This window comes from Colossoma macropomum, unplaced genomic scaffold (genome assembly GCF_904425465.1).
Source record: "Colossoma macropomum unplaced genomic scaffold, Colossoma_macropomum, whole genome shotgun sequence".
NCBI lineage: Eukaryota > Metazoa > Chordata > Actinopteri > Characiformes > Serrasalmidae > Colossoma > Colossoma macropomum.
The window spans coordinates 27,781,125-27,793,697 of NW_023494787.1; the positions used below are offsets into that span (position 1 = coordinate 27,781,125).

At 44.3% G+C, this 12,573-nt stretch overlaps 1 protein-coding gene across 1 annotated transcript; it reads left to right on the forward strand.

Moving 5' to 3' along the window:
- The first annotated feature begins 2,801 nt into the window (after positions 1-2,801).
- Positions 2,802-10,673, forward strand: lfng (LFNG O-fucosylpeptide 3-beta-N-acetylglucosaminyltransferase). Its single transcript, XM_036566747.1, has 8 exons — positions 2,802-3,327; positions 7,805-7,853; positions 8,551-8,653; positions 8,757-8,910; positions 9,027-9,112; positions 9,219-9,384; positions 9,495-9,580; positions 10,142-10,673. The coding sequence occupies exons 1-8, from the start codon at positions 2,911-2,913 to the stop codon at positions 10,206-10,208; spliced, it is 1,128 nt and encodes a 375-aa protein (XP_036422640.1). The 5' UTR covers positions 2,802-2,910; the 3' UTR covers positions 10,209-10,673.
- Positions 10,674-12,573: the final 1,900 nt, after the last annotated feature.

Here is a 12,573-nt window from a genome sequence, read left to right on the forward strand (position 1 = left end):
TTGAGGGGATGAAAGAGAGAATAAAAGAAAGGAACTTTTTTGGTAGTCCAGGCAGAGAAGAAGGAGGGCGATAGGTTGGCAGGGAGGGGGGGAGTTGAAGGGGCTGTCTTGCTGCAGTTCAGGGTGCAAGCGGAACTTTCGCATTGTGCAGTATTAGCCCCACTTTTAACCACCTCTATTGTCTGTTGAGTCTAAAGGGAAGGGCCCTGGCCAAAGCGTCTGTGTAGTGGGGAGAGAAAGAGGCCGATGATCCAAGAGCAACAGAGGCCAGGGGGACAACCCCCTCTGCCTGGTTTCTCATACTTGTTTTAATGCCCTTAATTATTTGTGGCCTGCTACGAACAATGAGTGTTTGTCTGACAGCTGTTATTGAAAATGTAAACCACACCATATGACTCATGTCAATTATCAATTATGACTATTAATTTAAGACAAAAACACAAAAGTATGTAAGCGTTATCTGTGTCTTTGTACAACGTACCACAGTAATGTATCACTCTGTCATGGTATCATTTTAAACCTATTGCTCTTTATACCTATACCTATATATTTATACCTATATGTGCAGTTATATGCAAAGGTGTGGGTGCCCCAGTCACTTAATTTGTGAAAATAAGTTAACACATCCTCTACATCTAACACATTTCTGCACATTTAAATACACAATTGCTGCTTCTCTGCTGTGGGGAAAAAATAAACATATTGTTTGTTTTATTTTTCATTAATATGTAAAACTCAGCAAATATAGAAATCGCACACTAAAATGAGCAGAATATTTACTTGTAGAGGATGTGTTAACTTATTTTCACTTACAGAGAAGATTCTGAAGTCTGTTTCACAAAATTAATACTTTGTAATCCAGCCAAACTATGAGGATGGTGTTCAAACTCCAAACTATTTTTTTTTCATTTCTAAATGGCTAATTCGCCTTGGTTTCTCATCTAGCTGTGCCATCCTCAAAACCCCACCCACAGCACACAGTTTGATCTGATTGGCTTTGGCAGAGGGAGCAGGATTGTCACCGGCAGCTGCCGAGCTGTCTGCAGAGCTCACTGGTGGGGTCACAGCCGCTCCACTGTGGAAGAGCAGCCATTTCAATAACAAGCACCCGGGAGTGCGCAAGTGTTTAAAGGCCCCATAAGGTCAGCTGTGAAGAATTGATCATGCCATGCAAGCAAAGGGCCTGCCTGCCAAACTTGCCTGAATGTGAATGGGCTGTCGCTGAAAAGTGGCGGGAGTTTGACTTGACGAAAAGTCTTTTGAGGGCAATGCTCACATGTTGCATGTAAAGGCAGCTTAACTCAGTAACAATAACATACTTACATGTTAAACTTTCAGGCTACAGATTAGTGATCTATATTAAATGTCTTTACATGAGACAAGTCTGTGTGGTGAGCACACTTCTTGGAAGCAGATTATTACCAGAAACACCTGCAGACAGTGCATGCGCATGGGTGACGCATGTGAAGAGCACTAAAGAGCAATAAATCTTTGAAAGTCGACACCCACTCACTCTTTATACCCAACTGTCAACCGGAAACAAGGGCAAAAGCTAAACTGTCATGCTGTCCACCTGCAGAGTTGTTTTTTCTAGACAAGAATTTCTAAATAAATTTTTATTGCCTACAGCACCTGCTTTACTGTCTTTATATGCAGCATGAGGATGGCCAAGATTTTGATCTGCAGAACAAACAAGATTTGTTCTTTAGTAAACTGTTATTGCCTAATGCACTGCAGGCCTAACTATAGAACATGACAAAGAGCATGCAACACTTGTTGGTGACTAATAAAGCAAGTAGAATGTCCTGTGAATGTAGTGTTTCACTCATAGTGAAGACTAGAGGTTTGGAAAAAAACACAGAATGAGCTGCAGTCCGTTCTTATGATATCATCCCTGCATGCCACATAAAGGGTCTGTTTGTTAGGACACCTCTATGGAATTAATTTTGCCCCAAAGCTTTCAAATAAAATAAAATCCACAAGCAAAATTTTAAGTATCAAAATGCCCAAAATATGTGGCAAATACAAATAATGGCAGTTAAAATGATTATTATGACTACTTAATTTCACTCTTTTTTATATAAATATATTATTTAATTTGCCAGTCTGTGCTCTCATATCTCTTTCAGTCATTGCTGATACATTTTTTTAGAGTTAATTTTGTGCCACAAGTTTATAATAATTATAGTTGAACGCCCCCTTTTAAGACCCGCCCCTTGTGCCAAAAGTCTGAAACAAAAGAAAGATTCCAGAAGCAAAAAATATACAATAAAAGTCATTGAATTAAAAAAAAAGAAAGCAAAGACTGGCAACATGAATGATGCATTTATATTAAAAAAAGAGTGAAAATGAGCAGTATTCAACTGTCATTAGCAACTTTTGGCACAAAGTTAACTCCATATAGCACCCCCTCCTCCCCCCAGCACATATTCCCCCCCAAAAGTTCCCTCCACCATCTGTGGATGGCTCTCATTAGCCACTCCTCCCATTTACAACTATCGCCACCAGCGTCATTTTATTTCCCACCCGTATTCTGACAAAGCCCGTTCTTCTTCACTATTATTGGCTGGTAGTTTGCATTCACGAGCAGGAACACCTCTTATGGCTTGAACATGCCTGCCTGTGAGAGTGAGTACTCGCTAACCCCAACTCAGGAGGCGGGGCTTTCCGGAAAATGGGTGGAGGGAAAAAATCCCGACGCAATCTCATAGCACGATGCCCCTGCTGAGACCGCCCACGGGGCGTGGCTTTCCACACGCGCAGTTTATAAAAAACCCTTTTGGCCACAACGAGGAGTTTTTCCCAACATTTAAACAGGGGCAGTCACGGCACATGACAGTGTTGGCTTGGAGGCACGTCCAGATTGATGCAGTGCCTTCAGCGTCGTGTTAGAACCGCAGGCGTGTCGACATGTTGAAAAGCCACAGCAGAAAGACTCTGTTCTCTGCAGCAGGCGCGAGCGTCACCTGCCTCGCGCTGCTCCTGCTGCTCGCGCAGCGCCAGAGGAGCGCGACTGAGGGCGCGCGGAGGGAGAGAGAGGTCGGCCTGCGCTCGCTGCAGAGTCTGGGAGAAGCGGGCACGGAGGACGGGGGTCAGAGTGAGCAGGCCAGCGGGAAGAGGGGCTTTTCCGCGTACTTCTCCAAGCTGACTCGGAACAGGAGGGAGGCGGAGAGGCCCGGCGGCGCAGCGGGAGCGACAACCAGCCCTCCGCCCGCCGAGAACATCAGCGCGGATGACATCTTCATCGCCGTCAAAACCACCAAGAAGTTCCATAAGTCCAGGCTGGAGCTGCTGCTCGACACTTGGATTTCAAGGAACTTGCAGCAGGTGAGCGCGGGCTCAATTGCCTTTGATGCGGTTGTCATGGAGACCGTAATGAGCTGTTTACTCTTGCTAATTAAGTCTTTCAGGCAGCTGAGATCAAAAGCGTTTCTGTTTTAAGTTTTAAGTCAGACAAAACTTTTCTAGAACAGACACAACGTGACGTTTGCTTTGATCCTGAATGCTTGGCTCATCTTTGCGTCTTTCAAATTAAGCACTGTAAACCAATTTAAAGTGTGAATTTTGCATCTCAATAGCAAATAGGGCCACACTGTCCCAGCATGATGTCTGCTTAGGCACTATGAATGTTTAGTGTACCTTTAGTTATCTTTCCCTGCCTGCACCCCTGAGACACAGAGGGAGAACAGCTTGGAAGCCCCCCTCATCTCCTCTGCTCCTCTCTGTCTCCCTCCCCCCGCCATCGTCCCCATTGTTTGGGGTTATCCCTGTGAATGCACTAGGCCAGGGGATGCACCGCGGCTGCGGCCTCAGGGCTGTCCCCCTTCCAGGGCTAACAAAGCGTCTTTCTGAAAGGGGAAGAAAAGCTTTTTCCCAGCCCTTTGCCTAACACTCTCCATGGGAACCTGGGAGCTGTGGCAGCGGCTGGGTCAAGCGATCCAAACGGTGGGAAAAAGAAGGGCTTGGTTGAGGCGATGCTGCAAAGGAGGGGGGGGGGGTGATAGACACAAAGGCACGGCATCTGTAGGCAAGTTTCAGCACTCTGAGCGGCATGCTGAGTGGTACATACTGTGTGAAAACGGGGCCCTGAGAAAAAGGCCCCTTTTACGGTAGGCAACAAAGGCATCCGTAGCACCTCGACAGGACCGAACGCGGAGCAGTCAAAGTGATTTTGTCCACCACCTAGAGTAGTCACGCATAGTTTAGCAAAAGTCAGGTTAATTCGCCTCGGGCACTGTCGATTTGAGGCAGTTTCTCGCCCGGCTCAAAACACTGCTGCTTTCATTATTGTCATTTTAATGTTGCTGACAGGGTGGTAGCTACATCTTCTCTCTAAGTCTCTCCCTCACTCTTATCTTCTCTCCTCCTCCTCTCTCTCTGAGCACAAAGGACATGATCTCTAGGTTGCCACGAGCATCAAAGTGCAGACAGATTAGACTCCTAGACCTAGCAGGTTCTCCTAGCCTAGCAGGAGTAGCTGGCTGAATAAGAGTGAGCACAGATTTTTTTTTAAGCTCAGTTTTCTCCTCTTCCATGAAGTCATATCTCACCGCTTGTTCAGCAGAAGTTCCCAGGCTCATCAGGTCATAGTTTTCAAAATGAGCTTTGCGTTCCCAGGGCCTCTTCCTTACATTGGTTGATGTAAGTTAAGTCGGCGGCAGGGAGAGTTAACAGCAGGACTTTAATTGGGGCAGCTGCTTGAGAGAACTGCAGTCATAAAAGACCAACACAAACCCCGAATACAAGTGGGAGTTCCTGGAGGATGGGTGCCAGGTGGCTGGGCCTCAGAGAACAATAGATCCAGCCCTAATGCCAGCCATATGAATCCCTGCATTCCCAGTGTGTAAATATGGGCATCCGGGCTGAGGTTATTTCAATATTCTGCTCCGCAACACCTGAGCATGCTAAATCCCAGTAATTGTCATCTGAACTGCCTGGGGATTAGCCCAAGGTCTCTGGTGCACCAGTTGGCCTCCATCCACAATAGCTGGCACTAAATAAGTGTTTGAAGGGGGCCAAGCATTGTTTGAGGTGCAGCATGGGAACTAAGTGGCATATGTCAATTGGAGGCTACCAGCTTGACTAGCATGATAAACAGGGTCATGTGGGCCCATGATTGTTCCCTGGGCTGTATCTGGCTTCAGTCTCTGGTCATGCTGCATTGCACTCCGTACAGCTCTCTGTGGGTGAGTAACAGCTCATTCTGAAACGCTGTTTACATGTAAATAGAGCAGGTAGATTCAATCAGGACATACTGTTGATACTGTTCCTGCCGGTGACACAGCCTGGCTGGGAACCAACTCTGTTCCCGCTGAGTCTAGGTCAGCCAAATTCTGAGCTAAAATAGACATCAGACTTTAGATATCGCACAGCTTTCTTCTCAGAAGTCTTAAATAGAAACTGCAGTCTTTCACAGCTATTGTTCTTTAAGTGCACTGCAAGCCTTTTTTTATCACAATAGAGCAGATAAACTGTCCAAATAGTTTTTGATGAGTTGGTAACTTTGAATAGCTTATAATCTTTTTAGTTTGATTCACTGCTGTTTGGATTGTTTCACGCTGCTGCTCTTGGCTTCCGGTGTTTCTCTAAGTTTCCCCCCTGGAACAATGCAGCTTCCCCAGCAAGCGAGCTCTACAACAATATGTGAGGAGAACAGCCAGTGTTATGCTATCAGGTGTCCAGTTACACAGACAGGTCCAGAATGCCATAAAGCTCGACTGCCTCCATTATTTAGCACATAATTCTACCTGGACTACCCGTGCTTACTAGGGTGTGGGTGTAATCCCCCAGGTAGTGATTACTGTATTACTCTGTCCTGTTGTATTAAATAAAGGGAGGGGAGGGGTGAGGCTAGTGGGAGTCTGTGGTTTGCCCTGGCATAGACAGGAAAGTGGCCTGTGCGGGTGGCTAATGGAGGGAGGAGCGCCTATTTGTTTCCTTCCCGGGGAGCTGGAGACAGCCAGCCAGGCTCCATGCTCTTGCACTCTTTAGCCTCATGCCAGCTCCTGCAGTGGGGAGGGCCTCTCCAGTGTCCCCTTGCACAGAACCCCCCCAAAACCTCCAAGACTTTCTCACTTATGTGAAAATTTTCAAATGCAAGAGCTTTTTAGTTTACGCCAGAAGAGAAAAGCAGGCGATGAATCACCGTTTGGTGTCTGGCACGTGATTTCTTTTGATAAGTGCATAGTTCAGTTAAAGGGAGAAGCAAGAACAAAGAGCTGGCTATGTGGAACCACTCTTTAGTTAACCACCGCAGCTGTATGCAAATGTGGGCAAACATATTTCCAATTTCCCCCCAGCGAGAGCTTTACCCAGCTTGAAAACACTCCACATTGTTCAGTGGTTCAATGAGAGCAGGCTGGAGAATGCTGGGAAGGGGTGAGGGGGGTGTTGATGGAAGAGAATTAGGGGTAAATGGCCACACACACACACACACACAGGGCCTCTAATATACTAATCAGCTCTGAGGTTTCTTTCCTGTTCTCTGGTCTGGCTGTGGCTAGCCACTGCTGGCAGCTGCTTGTGTGATTAGGCCAGCCTTTCAAGGGAACTGGGCCCAAACAACATTGGCCAAATGATCCTTCAGCAGCCTTAACCGCCAGAACGTCACTATACAAACAGAGGCAGCGGGCAGTGGCCTTCTGCACCCTGCGCTGAACATCTGCTCAAAGTTTGCTCTGCAAACCGATCAAACACACTTTGGCAGCCATGAAGGTTAAAAGGGAAAAAAGCCACAGAAACGGGTTTGCATGCTTTTATGTGTGTGCAAAAGAGGACGGTTGACAAAAGCCAGTTTTGGCATGAGTTCAAGCTGCTTTTGACATCTTGAGTGTAAAAAGGAGTCAATTGGGCTCCTATTTGTGGGTGTGGGTTTAGGAGGCCATGGCCATAGAGGCCTGTTCTGACACGTGGCTGAGATAAAGCATCAGGCGGCAGGTGCCGTCTCACCTGAGTTGCAGTGTAAACAAGTTAACGGCAGTGTGTGAGGCTGAAGCCAGGATGTTCTCTTTCATCAGCCTGTGTGTGAGGAGTGTGTCGGAGAGGCCCTTCTTTTTGAGCCCGGCCTGCCGCCGCCTCGCACCTGCTGTGTCTTAGCCACCACAAAAAAGCTCCTAATCCAGCCCCCTTCTCCTCCCACCATTCTCTGTTTAACAAAACAGCGGAGGCTTGCACGTCACTCAGACTGCTACACTAGGACTTGATGCACAATGGCATAATGGTTTATCTTGACCTGCGCATTCTGTGGACTGGTTAGAGGAGAATGAAACTTGAAGGAGTGCTTTTTTTTGACTTGTGGATTAATTTCATTCCAGCATTTGCATGTGTGAAGTGGATTTGGGGGGGGGGATTCTGGGGAATGAAGAGGAGAGGGGGATAGGAGGAATAGAATGGAGCTTTTGCTGTGTATGTGTCATGGGGAGGTGTGGGGGTGAGCGGGGTAGCCTGTCCCCCCCTCTTTGTTCTGTGTCTGGGATGCTTTGGGGTTCCAGAGCAGTTTCCATGGCGAGCTTGGAAAAGCAGCAACAAGGCCTCTTTTATTCAGGGGGGTCGAGTTTGGCTTGTTTAACCGAATGAGTTTTCCATGGCGTAAATCGGCAGACAGTGGCTCCCAATCAGTCCTCCATGAGATAAATAGCATGCAAAGACACATTTAGCCCAGGCCTGGAACACACTAGTTCCTGTGCAGTTCTTGGCTTTGTTGCACTAGCTGGACTCTTGATGGACCATCATTGGGCTGCACAAAAAGTTCTGACCATCATTGGGCTGCACAAAAAGTTCTGACCATCTTGTTTTGTTTCCACAGACGTACATCTTCACAGATGGCGAGGATGAGGAGCTGAAGAAGAAAATGGGTGAGTGCACAACCTTGATGCCAACATCATGAACTAAGAGAGAGGCTGAAATTCTTGCTTTGAAACTTGCATAGTTTAAGTGAAACCAGGCCTATACTACTCAAACATCTTGCAGTAAGCTGTAGCACTGGCAGACAGTTGGTACAAAAAGTTTGACCGCTTTTTAACTCAAGTAATGGTTAGACACAGCAAAATATAAAACATTTTAACATAACACAATGTATCAAGACATTCAGTTGTTCTGAGATTTACAGGCAAGTTTAAACATGCACTAGCAAAAGAGAAAAAAGAAAAAAACAGCACTTGCAAAAATGAATGATTTAAAGAAGGGACCTGAGGAAGAATCAAACTGATAAAAAGTAAATAAATATAAAACAAGATAATGGCATTAACTCTGCTACCTACTATGCAGTTACTGTACAGTGGTTGTTTTCAGGCTCTAACTGTTGGTCTTTTTGTGCTACATACAGCTGTTTAGTATCTTAGAAGTATTGACTAAAATTATTGATCACCCATAATATGGAGAAGTGTATTGTGAAGTAGTATACCACTATAATTATAACTTGCGGTCATATTGCTTCCCCCACCGTGGTGTCAAATGATATGCATTAGTCCAGCACTAAGACTCTGAAGTGACTGTGTTGTGAGGTACTGTTTGTATACTGACTGCCTTCTCTGCCTTCTCTGCCTTCTACAGGAAGCCACGTCATCAACACCAACTGCTCTGCTGCCCACAGCCGCCAAGCTCTGTCCTGCAAGATGGCAGTGGAGTATGACAAGTTCATTGAGTCAGGCAATAAGTAAGTCGTAAATGTCTTACTATAATTGTGCTGATTGGACAAGTGTTTGGACTTCTCAGCACTCTTTTTATGCATACCTTTAACAAGATCCTGTCGTGTTTAGGTGGTTCTGCCACGTGGATGACGATAACTATGTGAACGTGAAGACCCTTGTCCAACTGCTCTCTCAGTACCCTCACACTCAAGACATGTACATTGGCAAACCCAGCTTGGACCGGCCCATCGAGGCCACTGAGAGACTTGGGGACAACAAAATGGTAAGTGAATAAAGAACATTAGAGCTTTAATAGTATAAAGAAAATACTTTATTTTCTTCTTACCCCGAATTTGGTATGATGTGTCAGGACTTAGAGTGGCTTTTTCTTGTTTTCAGCGGCCTGTTAATTTCTGGTTCGCCACTGGAGGGGCAGGTTTCTGCGTGAGCCGTGGTCTGGCTCTGAAGATGAGCCCTTGGGCAAGGTATGAATAAATTACATCTTTTGCTTGGCTCTCCTGTACAAACATTATGTAGTTTTTCACTCCTAAACATCCATAAATTGAGCCAAATCTACTATCTTTGTTCTAGTGGTGGTCATTTCATGAACACTGCAGAGAAGATCCGTCTCCCTGACGACTGCACCATCGGTTACATCATTGAGTCGGTTCTGGGGGTTCCACTTACCCGCAGCAACCTGTTCCACTCACATCTGGAGAACCTGCAACAGGTGTCCAGATCAGAAGTACACAAACAGGTGAGACTGTAGTTCTGACTAAACACTATACACTTCGAATTCTGAGGTGGTGACCTGTTGGTGTATTTGGAAACCGTTGTAATTTAAATTCCTCTATGCATCTGTTTCAGATTACATTGAGTTATGGAATGTTTGAGAACAAGAGGAATATCATCAACATGAAAGGGGCTTTCTCAGTTGAGGAGGACCCATCCAGGTAAGAGTTCTTCAAGCCTTGCAGATATTATATGTTTACCAGAGGTTCTAGACAATATAAGGATATATAAACATGCACTTTAAATTACAAAAATTAATACCCTAGGAAACCTTTCAGGCAGTGGACACAAACTCTTTGAGAGCTCCTTTCCTGCTGAGTTTGGTTCCAACCTGCATATAAAATGCTGCACTCTCCTCACCTAACACCAATGCATTTCATCCAGCCAATCAAGGGCTTCTAAGGACGTTATTTATCTAGAGCGTGGTAGATTGTGGTTGGAACTAGACTCTGCAGGAAGGTAGACCTGTAGGATTAGGGTTGGCGACCAATGCCTTAACCCTAAGGGTCTGTATGGGGCCTTAATGTAGCCTGTTATATTTTATGTGGAAATTAAATACACTTTTTTCTGTGCATAGAGCTTACTGGTCAATAATTAGCCTACACAGTATACACTAATTCATAGTAATTACTGTGTAATAAGTCTTAAGATGGCCAACTGAATAATAAGCCTAACATTCAAGGGGTTCATTCAACATCTCTCCTCTGTTCTCTCTCTTACAGGTTTAAGTCTGTGCACTGTCTGCTCTATCCAGACACTCCGTGGTGTCCTCCTCAGGTTGCCTATTAAGGTGACCAGCTCCTCTCTTGTATCCTCGTCTCAGCTGTGCCTCGGTATCTGAAAGGCACCTGGGACCAGTGTGGTATTGGCCCGTGTGGCTGCTGTGTTTTCGCTGCAGTGGAACACGGCCTCTCGTGTTTTTTTCTTACTGGGCTGCTGTGCGGCCCGCCTTTGGACGCTTCCTTCCTGCCTGGTGCCTGAGCTTCCTGTCTGCTCTCAGCACCAAGCTTTGCAGGCAATCAGCTGCGCTTTACGTCCTTCATGTTGCTTGTATCCAATTTGCAATTCTCATAGAATGTGCATTTATAACATTTTCCAAGCCGTTTTTGCCAGCTTTACACGCTTAGTTCATATTATGTTTTTTTCTCCCGTTTTCCAAATGCTATTCAGGATTATCCAATCCTTTCCCTCAGGTTTGATTTAATGGCCTAGAAAGAGGGATTTATTTATATATGGGTGCTTTTGTCTTTTCTTTTTTCTCAAGACTCCGGATAGAATAACAAGATGAAGTTTAATTCCGTTGTTGATTTCATTTTCAATTCCAGTGTTATAATCTCATTGTTACTTTTATGTGATATGATAACATTATGATTTTTTTTAAGATGTGCTGGCAATAGGCAATTTTCCTTATGTGCCACCAGGTTATATGAATCTGTGGTATGTTGGGATAAAGCACTTTTCTCCCTTACTGATCTGAAAATGATGATGACGGGATTCAAAGCTGTGTGATGTAACATAAGCCCCCCCAAGCCTTTAGATTTTATTATATTTAATGCCATTACTTGCATTCAAACAATCTTGGCATATAGTTTTATGAGATTTTAACAATCTGTTAGCTTTGCTCTGAAATATATTTAATGCAAAGTTGCACAGCTTGATTTGAACTGCTTGTTGCTCGTGTGAAGCCTCTCTTGCAAATGTTTACATGTCCTTCAAGAGTAGAACTTGCCTTAGTCACCCACTGCTCCATAGACTATAATGTGCATATTACTCATTTTTAATGTTAGGCAGCTATAATGTAGAGCAGTCATTACTGAGTTTTTCACCTTTCTGATAGTCTGCCATCTGGGCATCACTGTACCCTCTTAAAGCTTGCAGGCGTTAACACTTCACACAAGCAACAGCAGTGTTCTTTATACAGAGAACAGCTTTCTCTGTGTGGAAATTACCCATATTGGGTGCACTGTATCTTATTTTAAAGCAGTATTTATTTACTGTGCCATGTTTAAATGATTGTATTTGTACATTATTGTTTAGATGGTATATGCTTTTTTTCACCTGTGGATCAGACGTGGTTCTGATCACTTCTCAGTTTTTTGTATTGCATTGAATTGTCCTAATGGCTGTAATTTATACTCCAGTATCTGGATTCTCCAATTGTTCAAATGCCTGTCTCTCAGGGATCAGTGTCCTGACTAAGTTACCACAGGTGCCACTGTGGTAACTGTGCATTTTTAGCTTTCAAATAAAACAGCATACTCGCTGAGAAACTTTACTTGCGTCTCTATTGTTTTGCCTTGGCTGCCCTTCCACACCTCCACATTCAATTCACATTTAAACAATCCCAGTAAATATGTGGTCAAATGGACATTTTTATACAATGCAGAGAGCTAAAGAAAATAAGCCAGCATTTCAAAAGCCTGTGTCGACATCTACTTGGAATTTTCCTTTTGTTGAATTATGAGGAGGGAAAACAAGCCCTAGGTGGTTCCAAATACTGGAAGTGACCCAGTGCATTCAGATTGTGCTAATGGGGCACACCGTGGTGCACACTTCCTTACAGCAAAGTTTATTATTCCAGTTTATGATTTGTGAAAAGTCTTTGTGGCAGAACATTGCAAAATGAATCCATAAAGACAAAAATGTAATCACTACAGCAGTCATGCAAAAGCTTGTGCAACCCTGATCAAATTACATGTTTTTGTTGAGTTTTTAAGGTAAAATATGTTAAAATATCCTCTACATAGAACACACCTTTGCACATATTAATGCATAATTGCTGTTTATTTGCTGAATCTAACCCCTTACAATTAAAACATGTTAAAACTTATGCATACAACTGTATGTTAAAGTGCAGAAAGTGAAGTGCTGTATGTTCACATGGATCTTGTCATCTGTCAGGTCTCATTTTTTGCCTGTTTTAAGTGCAAACAGAAATACGAAATCAGTTCCCTATCAGTACCTTCAGTTTACAGTCTGATAGTACAGATAATAAAGTCAACAAACAAAAATGGAGCCGAGGCCCCCCTCCCCACCTGCTGGAGATTATAGATCTTGTGAGAGCTTTATTTTGACAGGAAGCCTTTCCAGTCCTTTTCGACCAGCACTCCGGATGCCATTATTGGGGTCATATTTTGATATGGCTGCAATGGTA

What these genes read in the sequence shown, in the direction of transcription:
- lfng (XM_036566747.1), top strand. Translation starts at nt 2,911, where the DNA reads ATGTTGAAAAGCCACAGCAGAAAGACTCTGTTCTCTGCAGCAGGCGCG. An exon ending in GACTTGGGGACAACAAAATG is followed by an intron (nt 8,911 to 9,026) that starts GTAAGTGAATAA and finishes TCTTGTTTTCAG; the next exon opens with CGGCCTGTTAATTTCTGGTT. An exon ending in AAGATGAGCCCTTGGGCAAG is followed by an intron (nt 9,113 to 9,218) that starts GTATGAATAAAT and finishes TCTTTGTTCTAG; the next exon opens with TGGTGGTCATTTCATGAACA.